This window comes from Talpa europaea (genome assembly GCF_964194135.1).
Source record: "Talpa europaea genome assembly, chromosome: 10".
Taxonomy (NCBI): domain Eukaryota; kingdom Metazoa; phylum Chordata; class Mammalia; order Eulipotyphla; family Talpidae; genus Talpa; species Talpa europaea.
The window spans coordinates 51183025-51202472 of NC_140077.1; the positions used below are offsets into that span (position 1 = coordinate 51183025).

Consider the following 19448-nt stretch of genomic DNA (forward strand, 5'->3'; position numbering starts at 1 on the left):
CGGTTCAATCCCTGGCTGCTCCCCGGCCACCGGAGGAGGGTCCCACATGGCGCGCAGACCTCTCCTGCCGCCCGCTGCTCCCCTCAGCAGTGTACTTCGGTCCTTCTGCCTGCTCTGCTCCCCGCTCTGGCTCTGGTGAATTCTCTCACCCTCCCGCACTTCTGACTGTACCCAGTGCTTGTATAAATAAATAAATAAATAAATAAATTTTAAAAAATAAAAAATAAAATAAAATAAAAAAGCTATAGGATATTTAATTTTGCGATAACTGGAAATATTTGACTATGAACTAGATAAATGATGATAGTAGGGTATTATTGCTGATTGTCTTAGGAGCAGTAAAGGTATTGTTATCTATGAAAATGTTCTTAGAAAGCTTGATAAAATAGTTAGAAGTGAAGTATCATTCTAGTCATTAAAAATATCTACACAAATATTTTAGATATGATAAATGGCTTATCACTGTACTGTTTTTCATTGTTCCATATATTTGAAATTTTCCATGATAAGGTGGAAAAATTGTTCCTTTCCTTTATGTTTCTTTATTATTCAGAGAATTTGAGTCTTGACCTTATATGTAATATTAAATCCTTACTCCTTAATCCTTGGAGAAGTGGGTGTGTGCCAAGGGTGGTGGGGGGGTGACACAAAATCAGTAAGACATAGAAAATTAGTATGAGAGATGGAGGTTGATGGATATGAATTAGAAATCTCAATGAGACGGTCTCATGGTTGTGCTTTCTCAATCCTTGGGCAGATGTGACGTTTAGGTTGGATGACGGTGCTATCAGTGCCCACAAACCACTGCTGATATGTAGCTGCAAATGGATGGCTGCCATGTTTGGGGGGTCATTTGTGGAAAGCGCCAACAGTGAGGTATGTGCCTTCTGAAAAGCCTAAGTGGTATCTTTATGGATGTACATGTGAATTTATATAAAGTGTTTAATTAGCCACATGACTGATTATTGAACTGTTTCCATGAAATAGTTTCTTAAGCTGTGCTTGAGTGTTCGGTCATCTGCTTTTTAGTTGTATAATTATGAGAATGTCCTGTTTAATATTCACAGTTTATGTTTGAGCACCTAAGCACTCTACATGTAGATCTTTCACCTGCACAGCTCTATCAGCCATGAAGACACTCACCAGCTATACTTTTTACAAAATGTCACTAGACAAGATACTATCAAAATCACATCATACAAGAGGCCTCTCTTCCAGAAATCAAGACCATGAAAAGTTTCTTCAAACAGTTCCTGGGCTAGCTCTGCCCCTAACTAACCAGATGGGAGGCCATAAGAAGCTACCTCCTTGTGTCTCAGTCTCCTCATCTACAAGATGAGGGCTGTCCCAGGGATCCCCCTCGAGGTCTCTTTAAGCTACAACAATCCCAGGAGTTCTCTCCTGGCGTGCCTTGCCTGAGGGCTTGCTGACTAGACAGACACAGTCATGCAGCAAATGTTTAGTCCTCTGAACATGCCAATCCAAGTGCTTAGGTCTAGTGCAAGGCCCCGGCTCTCTAGTCAAACATTGGTCTTCTCTCCAAAGGAAGGACATTCATAGAGCAGAGCAGAAGTACCTTAGAGATCCTGTAGTTTCATCTTTTTACAAACTCTGTTGGAAAACAAAGAAAAATTCTATTCAAGCACTTCTAACTTTAGTCTAGAGGTGAGCAAGCATTTTTGTTGAGTTTTGCAAGTATTTTTCAACCACATTTTTTTTAGATGTGGGGACACCCATCAAGTTTATTGTCTTAAGGGGTTTGTTTTGCTTATCTCAGCATCTCTCTACATTTTTAAAAAGAAATACAGAAAACAATAGCTAACTTTTTGGAAGGGTCACTCACTCCAGAAATGTGAGCACTCCCATTGTGACCCAGGAGCCTGCATTTGCATCCCCAAGTAGGGAAACAGAATCCTAGAATCACAAGCCAGGGTGGCTGAGGCTGAGGAGGTTACTAGGCCACCCTCCTGCTTCCAGAATAAACTGCAGCTGCTTCTACACCAACCCCAAGCAAAAGGCTGTCTGCTGTTTGGGGAAAAGATGTTAGAATTATCCTAATGATCTTGTAACCTCTATCAGCCTCTGTAAATCAAGAGTTCCTCATGTGTAACCAAATGAAATCTATCCTACGCCATCAAATGTGTTTTGGAAGCCACTCCGTGGAGGGACTTCCACTCCGTGAAGGGACCAAGGTCCCAGCTTTTCTCTGTACAAGCTGTGTGGCCTTGGCAAGTGTACACCTTCTGAGCTCCAGTCTCCCCATCTAAAAAAGAAATAATAACCCATAATAACCTCATAAGCATTAACTAAATGGTGGCCGCCCTTAGCTTATTTTGATGAACAGTGTTGAGGATATCCTTTCTCTCCTACTTCCAAGAAAACTTGGGGAAACCACTCACTGATAAAACCTCATCCAATTAGCATTCTTTGACTTCAATAATCTCCAGTGATAACTAGTCCAGGGGCTTTCTTCCCTTATTTTTCCAGCACACTGAAACGTGCACTGATTGTGCCTGCTATTAATGTAGCAGAGAGAAGTTCATCAAAGGCAGGAATGCAGGCACAAAGGGACACTGTCAGTGCTGACCTCACAGATGCTAATCCCCTTTATCCCTTCCCAGAATGGACTGCAATCATCTGTAGGAGAAGTGACCAAAACAAAAACTTGGCAGCAAGTGTGAATACACACGTATATGGTGGTCAATGGCCACTGCTGGAGGCGGCCACCTGTTTAACCCCCACTGGAAAAATAAGGTCACTCTCCACTTAGAACTATAGCTGAGGCTCATGATGTGTGTAGATCCAACCCAGCTCAAAAGACAAAGACCATGGAACCAAGTAACCAAAGGACTGTGCCAAAATTCTATAGCCAGTGTATCGAGAGTGACATGAGCTGCTGACATTTTCTGCCTTCCTTTGCCCCTAATCTTTATTTCCAGTTTAGACTAGAGCAGTTATGTTGTTATGAGCTCTAATCTCAGATTGACCTTGGGTAAGCACTGACTCTCTCTAAACCCACGTCCTCACCTGTAGTGGGGAAAACAAGAGAACCTCCCTCAAAGGGCAGGTAAGGCATGAGAGTGCATGTGTAAAGCATCACATTTGGTGCCAAGGACATACAAACACTCAAGAAATGCAATGACTGTTTTCCTGGAGGATTCTTGTTTAAATTCTGTCCATGAGAAATTAAAGATCTTTGTTCCCTGAATGCCCCAAGTTAAAAAGCCCCCAGTTCCTTTTTTAAACCACCCAAGTGTGGTGGAAGTAAACACTCCATGATTGATTTAGCCTTTATTTGCCCTGGGATTTGTCCTTTCTAGGCCACTTTTAAATCTTTATTGTCTTATGAAAATCTGACTCCCCTACAAAATTCAACCTATTATTTTTTTGCATTAATAGATTTCACATCATATCCAGAAAGAAATAAAATATGCCCATTGATGTTACTTTGACTTTTTTTTTTTGGTCATTTAATATTTAAGAAGACACAGTACTTATATTTTTCTCATTACTTTTAATGTAGCAGTAAGCATAATTCTCTCCCCAGAGGTACTCAGCAAGTGGTTTATTAAAAATGTATGCCCGGGTTGTAGTAAGCAATGCTTTGGTTCTAGAATACTTTCTCATTCTCTGTGAGACTATCTCTAATTATAAGCCTAATAGTCTGAGCTGATCTTTGCAATTAAAATTTTAAACCAACTAAACTGGAATATGGGATGTTGTTTAGGGTAGCATTATTCCTTATTCATTATTCCTTTTTTTAAAAAAAAGAAAGTACATCAAGTAAATAGGATGCAAATTTTTAAATTGCATTTCTTATTTATATTTATGTTACTTTTAAAGATTCTGTGGACTGGTCTCTCCATTGTTACACATTTCATTGTAAACATTGAAATCATAGAAACAGCATTTTCCAAAAGCAATCATGCAAGGGAAATGTGTGTTCTGAAAGCTTCTTTGGTCTGTTCTCATTTGCTGGTTACTTCTAAGGATCCCTAAAGTTATTTGCCCTCCAAAAAAGTCATTGCTTCAAAAAAAAAAAAAAATAGCACTGTGTTAAGCAAGAAGGAATGGTATGTCATGGACGATTACAAATGTCAAAATACTCCAAAGGTATTGAGAATGTTGGAGCAGGGCTGCTTGCTGGAATCTGTCATCTCCTGCTGCCAGAAGTAATTTATTTTTATTTAGGATGTCCATTCACCGTGAGTTAGATCCCACTCTTACTGAACAATGGTAATTTTGGATATCTTCAAAACTCAATCACAGTGAAGAAAAATTTTTAGATATGATCTATTCCAAGTTTCTCCCATGTAACTGATGAAGAAACTGAGCAACAGAGAGGATGAATGATTTGTCAAGTTAGACAGCATTTTAGGAACAGATCCCTGGGCCCACCCCAGCCTTTCACCCTGTCCTGCAGGCCATCATTTGCAGAACAGCTGACACCCCCATATCTGAGAGAGTAGGTATCCACAGGAAACCCTGGGACTATTTATAATTACAATTGCTAACACTTTATCAGAATCAAGTAGTTTATAATTTTTCATCTTATTTGAACTTAGAAATCTGTTTCTTAAAAACTATTAGTGAAATATGGTGCTTTCTTATACTACAACACAAACCTTGCTTCCTTGTATTAAAGGTTTCCAGCATGACACGGCAGCACTGAACATAGATTTTAGAATTATACTCCTTGGGTTCATCTCTTAGTCACTGCTTACTAGTTCTGTGATCTTGGACATGGTCCTTAACCTCCCTGAACCTTGATTGCCTTGTTTATAAAATGGCAAATAATAGTCTCTTCTTCCTAGAGATCTAAGAATCAAATCATACCATGTTTGTGGGAAGCTCAGCATTGTACATTATGCATAGGAGATCGTCAATGAAGGTTAATTTTTATAACCATCATTCCAATAATAAACACCATTGACACCTTCCTATACTACATCAGGACACATCATGGAGTAAAGATCTCATATAAAGATTTGCTGCTATGTGGTGTACATCCCAAGCCCAGTAATCAAGAACTCCACTCCTCAACGTGTCCCTGGCTCGCTAGTAAACTCTAATGTGCATTTACATGGGCAACAATTACAGATACTCAGGAAAATAAGGGGAATCCTACAGGGACAATTCATCACACCCAATCACTCCCCCAAATTTCCCAGACAAGGATTTCTTTAAATTTCTCAAAATACTGATAGCTGATAATGGCCAGTAGTTGTGAATCTATGTAGTTGTGCCATGGGAAAAAATAATGAAGTGTTACCTTGAGCTAGCATATATTGATAGAGCATTGAAATCAAGCCAGTCACTGTGGCACCTAGGTGATTGCTCATCCTCTGTTTTGACATCTTGGAAAGCTGGGCTCTAGCATATGTCAGCAACAGTGTGGTTTGCAGCTCCCCCCAACACCTGTCATGTTGCTAGGAGATTTCTTTCCCACAATACAGTATTATAAGGTACTTGGCAAGGAGAGCCCATAATGTCATCATACATTTACAGCCCATTTGTCTGATTTATAAGTCCAAATAGCCATTTAAAAATTCCAAATCAAGCTTTGTCAGGTAGCCCTACTCTTTTGTCATCTACAAATCAAACTGTTATGCTTAAAGCCATAAATACAAAATGACTTCTGTGCTCAACCTCAAAGCAAGTGTCCCAGACTCACTAATATCGAATCACACAGTTGGGATATTTATAAACCGTATCACCTGAAAATATGCCCACTGATTTCTTCAACAGAACTTAGCTTTTCAAATAACATTTCAGGTCTATCTCCCGAATATAAACAAGATGTCAATGCAGGCGGTATTGGATTATCTCTATACCAAGCAGTTGTCACCTAACTTGGACCTGGACCCACTGGAATTAATTGCCTTGGCAAACAGATTTTGCCTTCCACACTTGGTTGCACTTGCAGGTAAGTCTGATGACTCGGGGCCATGTGGTATGTGACTGTCATATTGATCAAAATTACATTTAAAAAAAAATAAGATATCTGCAGTAAAAATTAATTTTTATCACACAATATAGGACTGTCAAATGTATTAGGCAAACCGATTCAATTCAACGAATATTTCTTAAACTCCTACTTTGTGGCAGGTCCTGTTAGAAGAGATGAAGATGAGTAACATGTGACCCCTGTCGTTGAGGCCCATGTGTTGTGCATTCTGCCTTATTTGTGGATCACAGAATTTGAAATAGAACTGTTGTATCCATGTTATCCCCATAATGTGTGCTGAGACATAACCTTTCATTAATTATTTTTTTAGTGAGGTAATATTTGGATACACCCATCAGGTATTGCCAGTATAGTCTTTAAGAAGGTGGCAAAAGGGGGAGTGGATAAGAACATAACCTATAGAATCAGATTGCTTGAGTTCAAATCCTGGCTTTGCCATTTTGGGGCTGAAGGACTTCATACTCATTTAGCTGTTCTTTATCTCCGCTTTCCCTCTCTTTAAACTGTGGATGATATTATTCTATCATAGAGTTGTTGTGAAGATTAAATGAGATACATATATTTAGAACAGTGTCTGGCACCTAGTAAGTATTATGTAAGTGGTTTTCTTAAAGCTATTTTAGAAAATGTTCTGATATTGTCAAGATCATTTTGGGAGAAAGAAAAAATGGGAAACAGCCTCACTTCACAAAATTGTTTGTATCATTTCTCAATTTGTTCATTTGGTAAGCTGCAGCAGGTCTAAATAAGATATACACATTCAGGCCTTCCTGGTGGCACAAGGGGTTAAGCACCATACTATGAAGCAATCCTCAGCCTCTGCAGCACAAGTTCAATCCCCAGCTGGCCAGGGAGATACCCACATGGCACAGCAGACCTCTCCTGTCTCACCCACTGCTCCCTTCAGCAGTGTATTTCAGTCAGTCTGCCTGTTCTGTTCCCCGTTCTGTCTCTGGTGAATCCTCTTGCCCCCTGCATCTCTGGCCTGTACCCCAGCTCCTGTATGCATAAATAAATAAATCTTTAAAATATATATATACACATTCAGATAATCTTTTGCTTAAATTTAAACCTTCAGCTTCATTCACCAGAGGTGACAATTTACAATTGTGTTTATTGCGACATTCAGTTGACTCCTATTAATACTGAAAACAGAGCTAGTGCTTGTTTTGTTCACTGGCCTATCCCCTGCACATAGAATAGTGACTGAACATATTAGATTCCCAAACATTTGTTGAATCATTAAATGAGTGAAAATGAATGTGTGAACATGTCATGTCTGCACTTGACTTTCTGGTGATGTTTTTGTATTTTAATTGTGTTTATTGAGAGAATTTTGGGTTACAACACTGTATATGTTTTAGGGGTATAGGTTCACACTTATCACACTAAGCTCAGCACCAGAGCCCCAATAATCCTCCACCAAACTCCATTGGGATCCCTCCCCTTCCTCCCCCCTCTACTCCCCTTCCCGTCACCTCAGTTCTGCAGTCAGATTTCAAGGGTTTGTTTTTGGTTTGTTTTCATCTGTTCCTTTGCTTTGTTTCTTTATATGCACATATGAGTGAAATTATCTACTTCAGGTTTCCACTACATTCAATCAACTGAAAATTATAGTTCTTTCCTTGTCTTACTTCTACCTCAATTGGATAGAAAGAGATAGTGGAAGATTTTCTATTCAATTTTTTAAAAAAAATATTTTTAAACAATACAACTGGAATTATAGTTCCAAATGAGTGTACACATTGCTTTCTAAATACCAACTCCAAGAGGATGCAGTGGGCAACCCCTTTTTCAGAAGTATGAGTTCTAATCCATTTGATGATCCACAGTTTTTTGCAAGTATTTGTCTTTTGAGGATAAATTTGATTGTTTTGAAATAGTCAAAAGTGATTTGGAGCCAAATCTGTTGAACAAGGTTTGTTACCAATCTCAAAGCAGTGCTATTTTTGCTTAAATGTTAAGTACAGTGAAAAAATATGGGGCTATTTTTCCACAAAGAAAATGACCCAAAGAGAGCTTCTTGTGTGAACTAGACTTGTTTGCATGTTTATTTACTTTGGTTATTAAAGGCTGTTATTACTGTTAATGACTTTTAATATATAACTTCTTAACATGATTCCTTTAACCATTTAGTGCTTGATGTCTACTATTCTAAACTGTGAAACATAGTGTTTAGAACATAGTATTTAAAAATCAGTTGCGGGGGTCTCCCTGGTGGCCTTGGGTTAAGTCTCAGTGCCTTCACTGCTACAGCCTGAGTTTGATCCCCGGCCAGGGAGCTGACCCACATGGTGCAGCAAACTCCTCTCTCACCTGCTGCTCCCCTTAGTAGTGTATTTCAGTAAATCCACCTGTTGTGTTCCCCACTCTGTCTCTGATGAATCCTCTTACCTCCCACAATTCTGCCCTACACTCCAGTTCTTCTATGCCAAAAAAACCCCATCAGTTTTGGAGTGAAAATGCTTTGTAAGCCAAAGTGTTAATATCAAGAAATATTGCAGTTACCTAAATTTAAAAGGCTTGATGAAATCTCTGGGGAATTTAGTTCCAAATAGTTCTTTTGCCAGTCCAGCTAAGGAAAGTTACGTCAAAGAAACCATTCACACCTAGATACCATATTGTCCAAACAAAGGCATATTGACTAGTAAGTATATAGAGCCAGCGCAGCTTCGGACAATATACTGGCTGAGATTCTGTATATAATACACTAGATCAGAAGAACAGATGCAATGCTAGAGATAAGAAAAGAACACAGGGCCTCCCTGGTGGTTCAGGGGTTAAGACACAACATATGAAGCAATCCGCACCCACTGCAGCACGAGTTCAATTCCCAGCCAACCAGGGAGAAACCCACATGGTGGGACAGACCTCTCCTGTCTCACCCGCTGCTCCCCTCAGCAGTGTACTTCGGTCCTTCTGCCTGTTCTGTTCCCTGCTCTGTCTCTAGTGAATCCTCTCACCCCCCGCATCTCTGGCCTGTACCCCAATTCTTGTATGAAAATAAATAAATCTTTTTTAAAAAAAAAGGAAAAGAAAAGAACACATCAACATTATGGAGCTAGAAAGGCAACACCTAGACTGTACCTGCACTTGTCCATCCGAGAGGTGGGTGACAGCCCAGATGAAGGCAAGAAACAGCTTAGTCTCAGAACCACAATTTAAATTCAGTTTCGAAGCCTCAGACACAGCTCCCAGCAGAAATGGCTCTCCCAACTGGAATTTTGTTCTTTCCCATAGATAGTCTTCCCCATTTGTAGAATCTAAGAGGTTGCATAATAAACAGGTCATCCATCAGCAGCTATTGAAATAGACATATGCATTTATGTTTTTATTTCTCCATATGGATTCATTTCTCTGTACTCAGCCTTTCTACTGTCAGAATATTGAGAATCGAAGTGATGTGAGAAGGGAAACTGTGAAACAGGAAGATGCTAGAATGTCTATGGGATTACAGAAAGGTGCTGATTGTCTAGAGCAACACTGTTTAATAGAACTTTCTACAATGATGGAAGCATTCTATATTGGCATTGGCTAATACTCATGTGGCTGCTGAGCACTTAAATGTGGCTAGTGTTGCTGAGGACCTGAATTTTTAATTTTATTTAATTCTAATTAATTTTACTTTAGTCTCAAAGTAGTCAATAATTACCCTAGGAGACAATGCAGATCTGGAAGGCACTAGCCAGAAGTGCTAACAAGTGTCCCCAGAGTCATTGGTGCAATGTCTGTGTATTGCAGTGTCACCATCACAATTGGGCCCCTAAATTCAATTCAGATGGTTGCAGAACTGTCTCAGATACTTCCTCCACTCTTTAGTGGTCCCAGACCAAACCCTGCTGGCAAGATGTCCGGCTTACAAGGCAAAATCTAACTTTCTCCTTTTGCTTCTCTTCCCCAGAGCAGCACGCCGTTCAAGAGCTGACCAAGGCCGCGATGAGTGGTGTGGGCATTGATGGGGAGGTGCTCTCTTATTTAGAATTGGCCCAGGTTTGTAACAATTTGCTTTTCACCTTTTAAGTGTGTTCAACCAGTTCATTTAATGCTGATGAAACATTCCTCTGTTGCATCTGTCTAAATAAAGATGTCACCACTGAGTCACAGAGGCCCCCTGTGTACACTGAGAAGATCTGAGAGTTTTATGTTTCATGCACCATGCACCCTGCTGGGCTTCATTTGAAAAAGCAACAAGGACTCTCCCCCCACTCCAACCCCATTTTCCCCTGAGGCACAAGTTTCACATGTGGGAGAACAACTTTTGGGATATGACAGAGAAAGGTTTTGTCTCTCCTCTTTCCAACTCTTGGACATGTGTTGGCCTAGATCAGACAGTTTCTAGGTTTCCGTGAAATCCCGTGGAACCCCACACTTCACTGCAAGTCTCCTGGGATTTTCTAAGATCAGTATTTGTTAATATTGATCATGTGATTCTGTAAGCCCAATACACATTTTCACTTCCCTTCTAGAAAGAGCCTAAAATCTGGCTTCAGCTTTGTTACTGAATAATGTACTCAAGGCATAAAGCTAATCTCTGTCTCATTTCCCCCATCCATAAGAAATGGGGATGGTAATTCACACCCAACCAACCTTGCAGATTATTTTAAGAATCAAATGGGACAGAATGTCTAAGAAGGAGCTCTGAAGAGTGGAAACATTCTCATGTTCAAATGATCTAGTTCCTGGCATCCTGACCAAGAGTACACTCTGAAGGAACTAAGAATAAATTCTTCAGTCTTTTCTCAGTCTTCTGGGTTCCCACTTTCCTTGTTCCCTCACTCAGTTAGGACAGTGGTTGCCTAAGTCTTGGTCAGGCAATTTAAATCCATATTTCTCAGTCAAGTGAAAGAAGGTGGTTTCAGGGAGAGAAGGGAGGGAGATAGCAGGTGTTCCTCAGGCCCTTTCAACTGTGGGCATAGAAGATGGTGCAGATTCAGAAGCAAGAGAGGAGGAATAGAACATTCGAGCACCCTGGTCATTCTGAATTAGCATTCAACAAATATTTGTTATTTTCTCCCACATAGCAGACACAGCCCTAGACAAGAGAATATGTAGATACAAATGGTGGATTCTCTGCCCCTTCTGCAATGTGCAGAAATAGACATTTACACAAATATTAAAATCCAATGTGAAAAACAACCTACTGGAGATCGCAATTAAACTATGAATAGATGTTGACTGCAGTAGAATGAGTGCTTGTCCTATGCTTGGGAGTGGGGTCTTTTGAAGCACTCCTGGGCAGGGAGGTTGTGCTCTCTCTGGTAAGTACTCCTCCTGCAGAAAATAAAATGACCTGGGGTGTTAGACAGGTCTAGTCCACCTGAGATTTGCAGTTATGTCTCTTTGTTTGTTCTGTGTTTCCACCTATCATCTCCCCCCACTCCACCCAGAAATATACCATGCAAGGAAATAAGATTATTGCTAAACCTTGACGAGCCTTGATAGGAAGACTTGGTGGTGGAGTCTCCCATAACTTAGTTTATTTATTGTATCTTAGCCCATTGGTATGCTGGTAAGTATTTAACAAACAGCTTGCAGACAGGTGCGACCCTGACCTTTTGCATTTTCCAGTTTCCATGTTATAAACATCCCATCTGGACAGTTTAATGATATAAAGTCACTAAACTTGGAGATAAGAAGAAATGCACACCATCAACTGTCTTAATTAGCGGGTACAAGCCAGCCCCAGTGCACCACTGCCCCAACGTACAGTCAGAAAGAAAACTCATATCAGGAGAAGCTAGAAGCACCGATTAAAATTATCTATGATGTTGAGGTGGTTTTTCATAGTTTCTTGAGTTAGTGTCAAGGACTTTGGCTTTTCTCTTGGCTGTAATTCACAATGGAGTTGTGGCCAGAGGAAGCACATCATAGGCTCCAGGGAAGTTTTGCCTGATCAAGAGAAACATCAAGAACAACCAGAAAATGGATGTGTGAGGTGGTCAAGGGCAGAAAGAGCGAGGGACTGGAGGAGTGCTATGAAACTCCTGTCAATGACAGTTGACATTAACAATTGATCAGAAGTGAATTGACAAGGGAGCTGTCAATTTTGGAGCTTCAGATCTTTTTCAGTCACAGTCACCTTAGCTGCCACCTCACTGAGCATCTGCTCAGAAGGCCAGAGTGAAGTGTTCTCATCCCTCCCACCCTGCCCACATCACCTGTTCTTCTTATGTAACCAAAGGACAGGTATAGGACAGCCACGCATTCCTCAGTCTCTTCTTTCAGATCTTTCACCCCAGCAAGCTGAGCTCTGTCATGCGACACGGAGGGTTCTGTTGCCGAGGCTTCCTTAAACAGAGATGACATTGCTACTTTCAGCTGTTGGCTGGTGCCTTCCAGAGGCCACAGTCACTTATCACTAGAGGGCCAGGTGGTGGGGGAATGTGGGAGAGCAAGGCATAATTTAAACTCCTGATCTGATACAGTGATTATTTTTGGTGAACCTATCACAAGGGGCAAGGGAGGGGTGTGCCAAAGCTGTTCTTGGCTGGCAGCAGAACCAAAGTCAAAACACTGTAGTCAAAACAAGAGGTTTGCTGAATTAGTCATACGGGTCCTGTATTTCTTTCACCCGTACAATGGCTCCCTATTTCTTTGTGGCTCCGTTCAGAAAATAGAGTCTGATCCCCCTTTTGTTCAATTCCCTGCAGTTTCACAATGCCCACCAGCTGGCCGCTTGGTGTTTGCACCACATCTGTACCAACTACAACAGTGTTTGTTCCAAGTTCCGCAAGGAAATCAAATCCAAATCCACAGGTAAGGCTGCATGTCCCCATTCATCCAATTCTCACCCCCTCTGGCTGAAGTGTTTACCCTCTGTGTCCTTGAGAAGGAGCACGAGCAGCTGGCAACTTGTGGAGAGTTCCTTGTGACTGGCTGAAGGTCACACATTCATGTGACACAACACAAGGAATTGTAGGTTGGGAATTCTCTTTGGAGAACTTCATTCCTGGTAGATTCAGGTGGAGTGCCCTACTCAGGGTGCCCTACTGAGGAGCATGCTGAGGTTGTCAGCTCACCCTTGGTGTGGAGGCAGGCTTAGAAGCAAGCTTTCATTCTGCAGTCTGTGTACACTCTGCAATCAGGTGGCCCTGGGTTCAGATTCTCTGTGCCAGTTACGTAACTTCAAGCTAGTGATTCTCCCTCCAAAACCTTTAGTGCCACAGTCTTCAAACAGTTCTACTCATAGTCTCTGCACATTAGGTTGCTGAGAGGACATGTAAGATAATCATAGATGAGATACATTAAGCACAGAACCTGGTGCATAGAAGTGGTCTATGAACTGGTACAATGACTCACACCTTTCCTCCACCAGACAACCAGGAATACTTTGAACGGCACCGCTGGCCCCCTGTGTGGTACCTGAAAGAAGAAGACCACTACCAGCGTGTGAAAAGGGAACGAGAGAAAGAAGATATTGCACTAAACAAACATCACTCGAGACGAAAGTGGTGCTTCTGGAATTCATCTCCAGCAGTTGCCTGAGGAGGAAGAGAAGAAGAAAAAAAAAAATCCGTAACCTGACATACCACTTGTAAAAGCACTACTGTAAAATTAGTCTTATTTAGAGATAAGATGTAGTTCAGGTTTCAGGCACTGATCTTCCTCCACTTTGTGCATTTATCTTTGTTGGGATCAAAGCACAAGCTCACCATCCATGAGCCTGGACAAAAAGGGAAGTTGATGCTCACTGCATTCCTTCAACTTATATGTATATTTTTTGTTAGAAGGCTTAATAAACTTTAGTCTGTTATTTCATTTCTTTTTATACAAAGAAAAAAAATCCAGCTTTCATGTTTCAAATTCCAAATTGGAAAATATTTTTATATGGTCTCTTATATTTTGTTGAAATGAACTACTATGTATGACTTTATTTTACAGGCCACAAATTAACCATGAAGTCGCCCTGTGATTCTCTTCGCCCACACAACCATTGAGCATTATTACATAATTAGAGGGTTATCCTTTTGTTGTGAAGTAAAGGGTTGGAATGAAATTCCCCCAAGTGCAAGTCAGAGAGTGTTTAATCTTTGTGCTGTCGAATAACATTGGTATAATTACCAAGTCAACTCTAAGAATGTGTATTTACAATATTTGCTGTGTAATTGCTAGTAATTATATGGTTATGTGTGCCATGTAAAATACAGTGATATCAAATCTTCTGTTGTTTGAAATGTCTAGATTCAAGAGGATAATCTTTATAATCATTAGAAGGGCTTATTAAATCCCAGCATTATCCAGGGCAAATTCACTGGTGGACCTGAACACAAAATATACCATAAGAGCATTTCTGGTTGGATTGCTGTATTAGGGTTTATGTATTCTCAGTATTCCTTGATCTCGCCATGCGACTGCATGCAGATTCTCCACTGACTTGAATCGAGATGGGCAAAGGAAAGGGTCCCAGGACTCCATCCATCCCACCATTTGTGGGCTTGTCACATCTCACCACCAGAAACAGGCTTCCTCAGGTCTCTCACCTGTGGCCAACTTCACTTTGTGAAATACATATTTTTAACTCTTCCCAGGGAAAATTCATGTCGCTCGCTGCAGAAGTAGGCTAAGGCAGACCACCCACCCTTGCTGAAATCAGCAGGGCCTGTGAAAGCGCAAAGCTGGAGGCTGGGTCCCTGCATTCTCCAACACAGACTAGAATCTATTCCCAGAGTCTAGGAAATGGTGCTATTGTGAGTTAGTTCTGACCCTTTGTCATTATGGTTTTCAGTGTTAAAATAGAAAGTACTGAGCAGGGGAGCTTTCAAGAGGCAGTAAATCACTGCTTCTCTGTGGATTAAATATTACATCACTAGAGCATTTTATAGCCAAGGCTCGATACCTGCCATGGAATGTTATGTGGTGAAGGCTGTGTCTTATTCTGTTGGGAGGTCAACTTCCTGAGCTTAAAGGCCGTTGATTTTGTTTATTTTTCCCCCTAGCTTTCAGAAGTTGGAAAAGAGACAGTTGAATCCAAACCTCAATGTTGACAGCCATATGCATTTGAAAATATATCCAAATTACAGATGGGTATTTATTACTGAGAGTGAAACACACTGTACAAGAGTTTGGAGGGGCTCAAAAATCTGCCCTTCACTCATGACAAAGGAGAGGGCATTAGAGTAGGAATGGATGATTATAAAAGCATCCACTTTAATTTTTGGTCAATAGGGTTGTAAATTTTTAATGAAAGGAAAAAAGGAGACAGAATGAGAGAATAAATATCAAGACTCAGGAAGAATCAGCATATATCCCGTTATAAAATGGTAGAGGTTGAGTATACAACGAGTAGTCAGAGTTGAATTTATACAACCAAAGCCCCCATTTAATTGTAATCTTGCCAAAACATGGACATACAAATGAACCTGGGGTATAAGCAATAATCTCCACTAGTGTTTGTTATCAGCTACTCAAACCAAGTGGCTGGTTCATTTGGTTGATGCTGACTATGGCCTTTAACCATGGTGGTTTGTTTGTGTTTTTTATTTCACAAAAATCCAATAAAATTGTTTAGCTATAAAATGCCTCCAGTTGTTTTTTTTTTTTTAAGGACTGCTATAGCATATCATTTGTATAATTGTATTAGCTTTTTAAAAGCTATCAGCATGTTAAAGATTGTGGGTCATAGGGGCTGTGTGCCCCAGTAACAAGGCAATTTGAAATACTGTCATCTTTGTTTTCAGTATTGCCACCATATTATATGGTGTTTTATATGCCACCATATAATAAGGCAAATGAGGGGTCTGGTTAATACAGTTGTCACTAGACATAGTATAGCCTTGGGGAAAAAACAGAAATGATACTTCTACCCTAATGGACTTATCATAATCTGAGTTTGGGTAATTTTGCCATCAGTTAAGGGAAAGGTTGTATTTGGGGGGACTCATGAAGATCAATCTTTTCTTCAGAAGATCTGAGAAAGGCTTTGCAAAAATCAGTGCACAATTTCTGGTAGTGCAATGTTTACACAAGTTCAGAGGAAAGAAGCCTAGCCAGTGAGATCTCATAGAGGGACTTTTATGGGTGGATGTTCCCTATAGTCCCATGAAAAGAAACTGACAACTGTTAAAAAAAATAATAACTACAGAAATAAAAGAGTTTCCCAACACATCCCACACCTTTTAAAACTGGGTGTTCCAAATGGCCCCTTTTCCATATGCATACCAGTCAAGTCTTACATGTAGACTGTTAGTCTAAGTTTCTCCTAGCGTAGAGCTTGGCAAATCATAAAAAATTTCAACAACCTGATATTGACATTATAAGAACCACAAATGCTACTGGTTTAGAATAAATCAAGAATTTTCATTATGTATATTTAAAAAGCAAGAACACAATCCTTTTTTTTTTTTTTTTTTTTGGTGGGACCCTCGCCAGCGGCCAGGGAACAAACCGGTGCTGCATAGGCTGCGGGCGCAGCCTTGCAGCCCAGTGCTCAACTGCTGCTCCACCAGGGGAGGCCCAAGAACACAATCTTTTAAAATAAAATTTCACACTTTCTTCCCTTCTATGTTTTTCATCAAAATTAGTTTTTCACCACCATAACATTAGCTAAAAAAATGAATTCTATTAGTTAGAGGAAGGAAAACCCAAGTGAATCCTGAGTTTGGAAACTATTTTACAAGTGCAGCATTTCTGAAATGAATTTAGATTGCTTTCCTGAAAGCTAAATATTTACCAGGGTTTTCCTTGAATTGTAAAAATAGATATATGTATATTTGGTATTTCTTAAATGAATACCCTAATTAGATGCTGGTGGACAAGCAGAAAAATGTGACTATTGCCTAAAAGATGTAAAGTTAAAAGTTAGCCATGGAGAATTTATTTGTATTATGTATGTGTGTGTGTAAATAATCAAGAAACAGCATATCAAAGCAAAAAGAAAAAGCAGAGAGATGGAAGGAGGGAAGGAGGGAGAGAGGGATAAAAGAAGGGAAGAGAAAAGACTAAGAAATTTTCAAAAGAAAAGTTGTGGAAATTGAACTAATAATTCTGAATTTCTTCCAAAGTACTAATTTATGGGATTGTTCTGTATCTCATGACTATTTTCAGATAAAGACTTTGCTCCCTTGAATTTGCAAGTAGGAGGCATGTTATACGTTCAACATGAAAAGAAGGTACTGGTGTGGCAACGCCTGTGACGTTGTAGAGAAGCAATGCTATTCCCTTTGGCTGTATTTGAAAAGTTCACTCTATATTGACAGTGCCACCAACTTGGGTATTTTTATTTACACGGTTCAAATGCATGTTTTTTCACTGGGTTCCTGTGCAGGGTGCCTCATTAGATATTTACAGATTATTGTCTACAAAATATGGAAATAACTTTGAAGATAATGCTTGGGTGGAAATCAATCAATCATACATTTGCACATCCAGAGACATGAAAGTGCTAGAAACAACAGTAAGAGATGTGAAGTCACTTGCCAGCAACTCACTCCTATTGCTCACCATTTCTCTAGGAACAGAATATCTGAGTGACATGGACTTCCAGTAGAAAGTAGATTAAAAAGGTGATAATCAAATGTGGCTCCATAGGAGGAGAATGTAAATTCTTTGAGTGTGAATGCATTCACAATTCCAAAAACAGGAATGACTAGATTTTTCAGACAATCAATGAGGACAACCCTTGATTCATCTCTGCTTAACTACCAACCAAAGTTTGGGCTTTTGCTGTCTTGTTTCTTCCCCATCCGATAAAAGAAACATCATTTTTGACTTGCTGATTCCTGGCAGTCCCTATTGGAGTGATAATGCCCCTGTAATGTCAAATATAACCATTATGTGGAAAGATACACTACCTCTGTAAATGCTGTGATCATGTGAAAAATGAGAATGTGTTTCATTGAGTTTTTGGTGCAGGGTAAATTAGATGATTTAGGTAAAAGTACCAGCACAGTGCCTGGCACATAGTGAGCACTCAGTAAATGAATTCATGTTCTAAGCATGTTGAATACCAAGAGAAGAAAATCAAAAGGAGCACAATGGGGCCTCCCCTGGTGGCACAGCAGTTGAACGCTGGGCTGCAAGGCTGCCCGCAGCCTCTGCAGCACCAGTTCATTCCCTGGCCGCCGGCGAGGGTCCCACAAAAAAAAAAAAAAAAAGAGGAGCACAATGAGTTTGGATAATTCTGACTTTCAGACATTGGAAAGTTGTGAGAAATGACTCAGTGGCCTGCAGGAACTCCTCCAACAAGAACCATAGGTGTAGGCTATTAAAGGTAAGCAGAACACAGAGATGGGGAGGGTCACTCAAAAAGTAAAATGGACCCAGGGGCATATGGGGAGAGCATGGATTGATGGAAGTGCTCCTTGGAAATTCTGAAGAACACCTGAGATAAGCAATAGGATTTAAAAAAATACAATGTGGATGAAAAACATTGCATTCTCTTTTGCTTCTGTGTCAAAAGCCTTCTAAAATCAATTTGAAGAACATCAAAAAATAAATTCACCTTTATGAACTTGCTAAAATTATAGGACTGCCAACATAATCATTCTCCCCCAAATATACACAAGACCTTATTTGAAAGGGCATCATTGAAATTTCCCTGAATTGTGCAAAACAAATTTAATAATCATTACTTGAATCTAAACAAATTTCTTTCACATAGCATTTTATAGTCTTATAGCATCTTCTGGAAAAGACCCAAATGGCAATTCTTATTCTTCCGTGATACCCCCACTACCTTCACACACACACACACACACACACACACACACACACACACACACACGCAATCAGTCTAGGAGAAATAAATGATCAAAATCTGAAGATTTAAAATTTGTATTCAATATGAACTGCTTGGTTTCCATGGTATCTACTGACTGACTTTTACTGAGCCTACCCAAGGACCTGAAATAGTCGCTCAGAGTCGAAGCATTAGGATCTAGACCTGACTCCTAGTTTTAATAAATCAGTGGAGCTCCCGACTGCCCAAATGCTAAGAAACCTGCCAGTGGCAGCTAGAGGGTGATGTCTGCCCTTAGATCATTTGTTAAGTTTGATTCACACAATTCTATGGGGAAGAGAGTGATTTTATTGATATGTATATCTTTTCTCAACCTGCCGAGAGAGAGTGAAAGGAAATAAATATCTGACGTCATCCCAGTGCTATAGTTTTTTGTTTTCACAGTTTGGGTTGTTTCTGAGTGATGGATATACTCCTAATAGAGTGGATGAAGTCTCCATATGTGATGGTAATCTTTGTTGAAACTAGCTCTTTCCAAGAACAGCATTCATTTCTCAGTTTCAATGGGGATGTTCTTCTCAACCATGAATATCCTAAAGCAGAAATGATTGCATTCACACCTATTGAGATCGATCTCTCCTGTCTTAAAAAATATTTGGTAAAAGTAAGGTCCTCAGATAATAGCCATGAAAGCGTGCTTCTATTTTGTGTCTTGACCCAAAATCCACCCATGGAATCAAGGCCTTCCAGATTAAAGATAATTCCAGGGCCTCCCCAGTGACGCAGCGGTTGAGCCCGGAGTTG

General features: G+C 40.1%; 1 protein-coding gene across 1 annotated transcript in view; it reads left to right on the forward strand.

The window, feature by feature from the left end:
• RHOBTB1 (Rho related BTB domain containing 1) overlaps window positions 1-13485 on the forward strand; it is a gene marked incomplete at its 5' end in the record, with an annotated part of 38491 nt that extends 25006 nt beyond the window's left edge. Inside the window, 5 exons of the mRNA XM_084244630.1 lie at window positions 758-876; window positions 5776-5926; window positions 9870-9958; window positions 12619-12724; window positions 13284-13485. Of these exons, the coding sequence (XP_084100756.1) occupies window positions 758-876; window positions 5776-5926; window positions 9870-9958; window positions 12619-12724; window positions 13284-13453 (635 nt within the window). The 3' untranslated portion in view covers window positions 13454-13485. The remainder of the gene's footprint in view (window positions 1-757; window positions 877-5775; window positions 5927-9869; window positions 9959-12618; window positions 12725-13283) is intronic.
• Between the last annotated feature and the right edge of the window lie 5963 nt (window positions 13486-19448).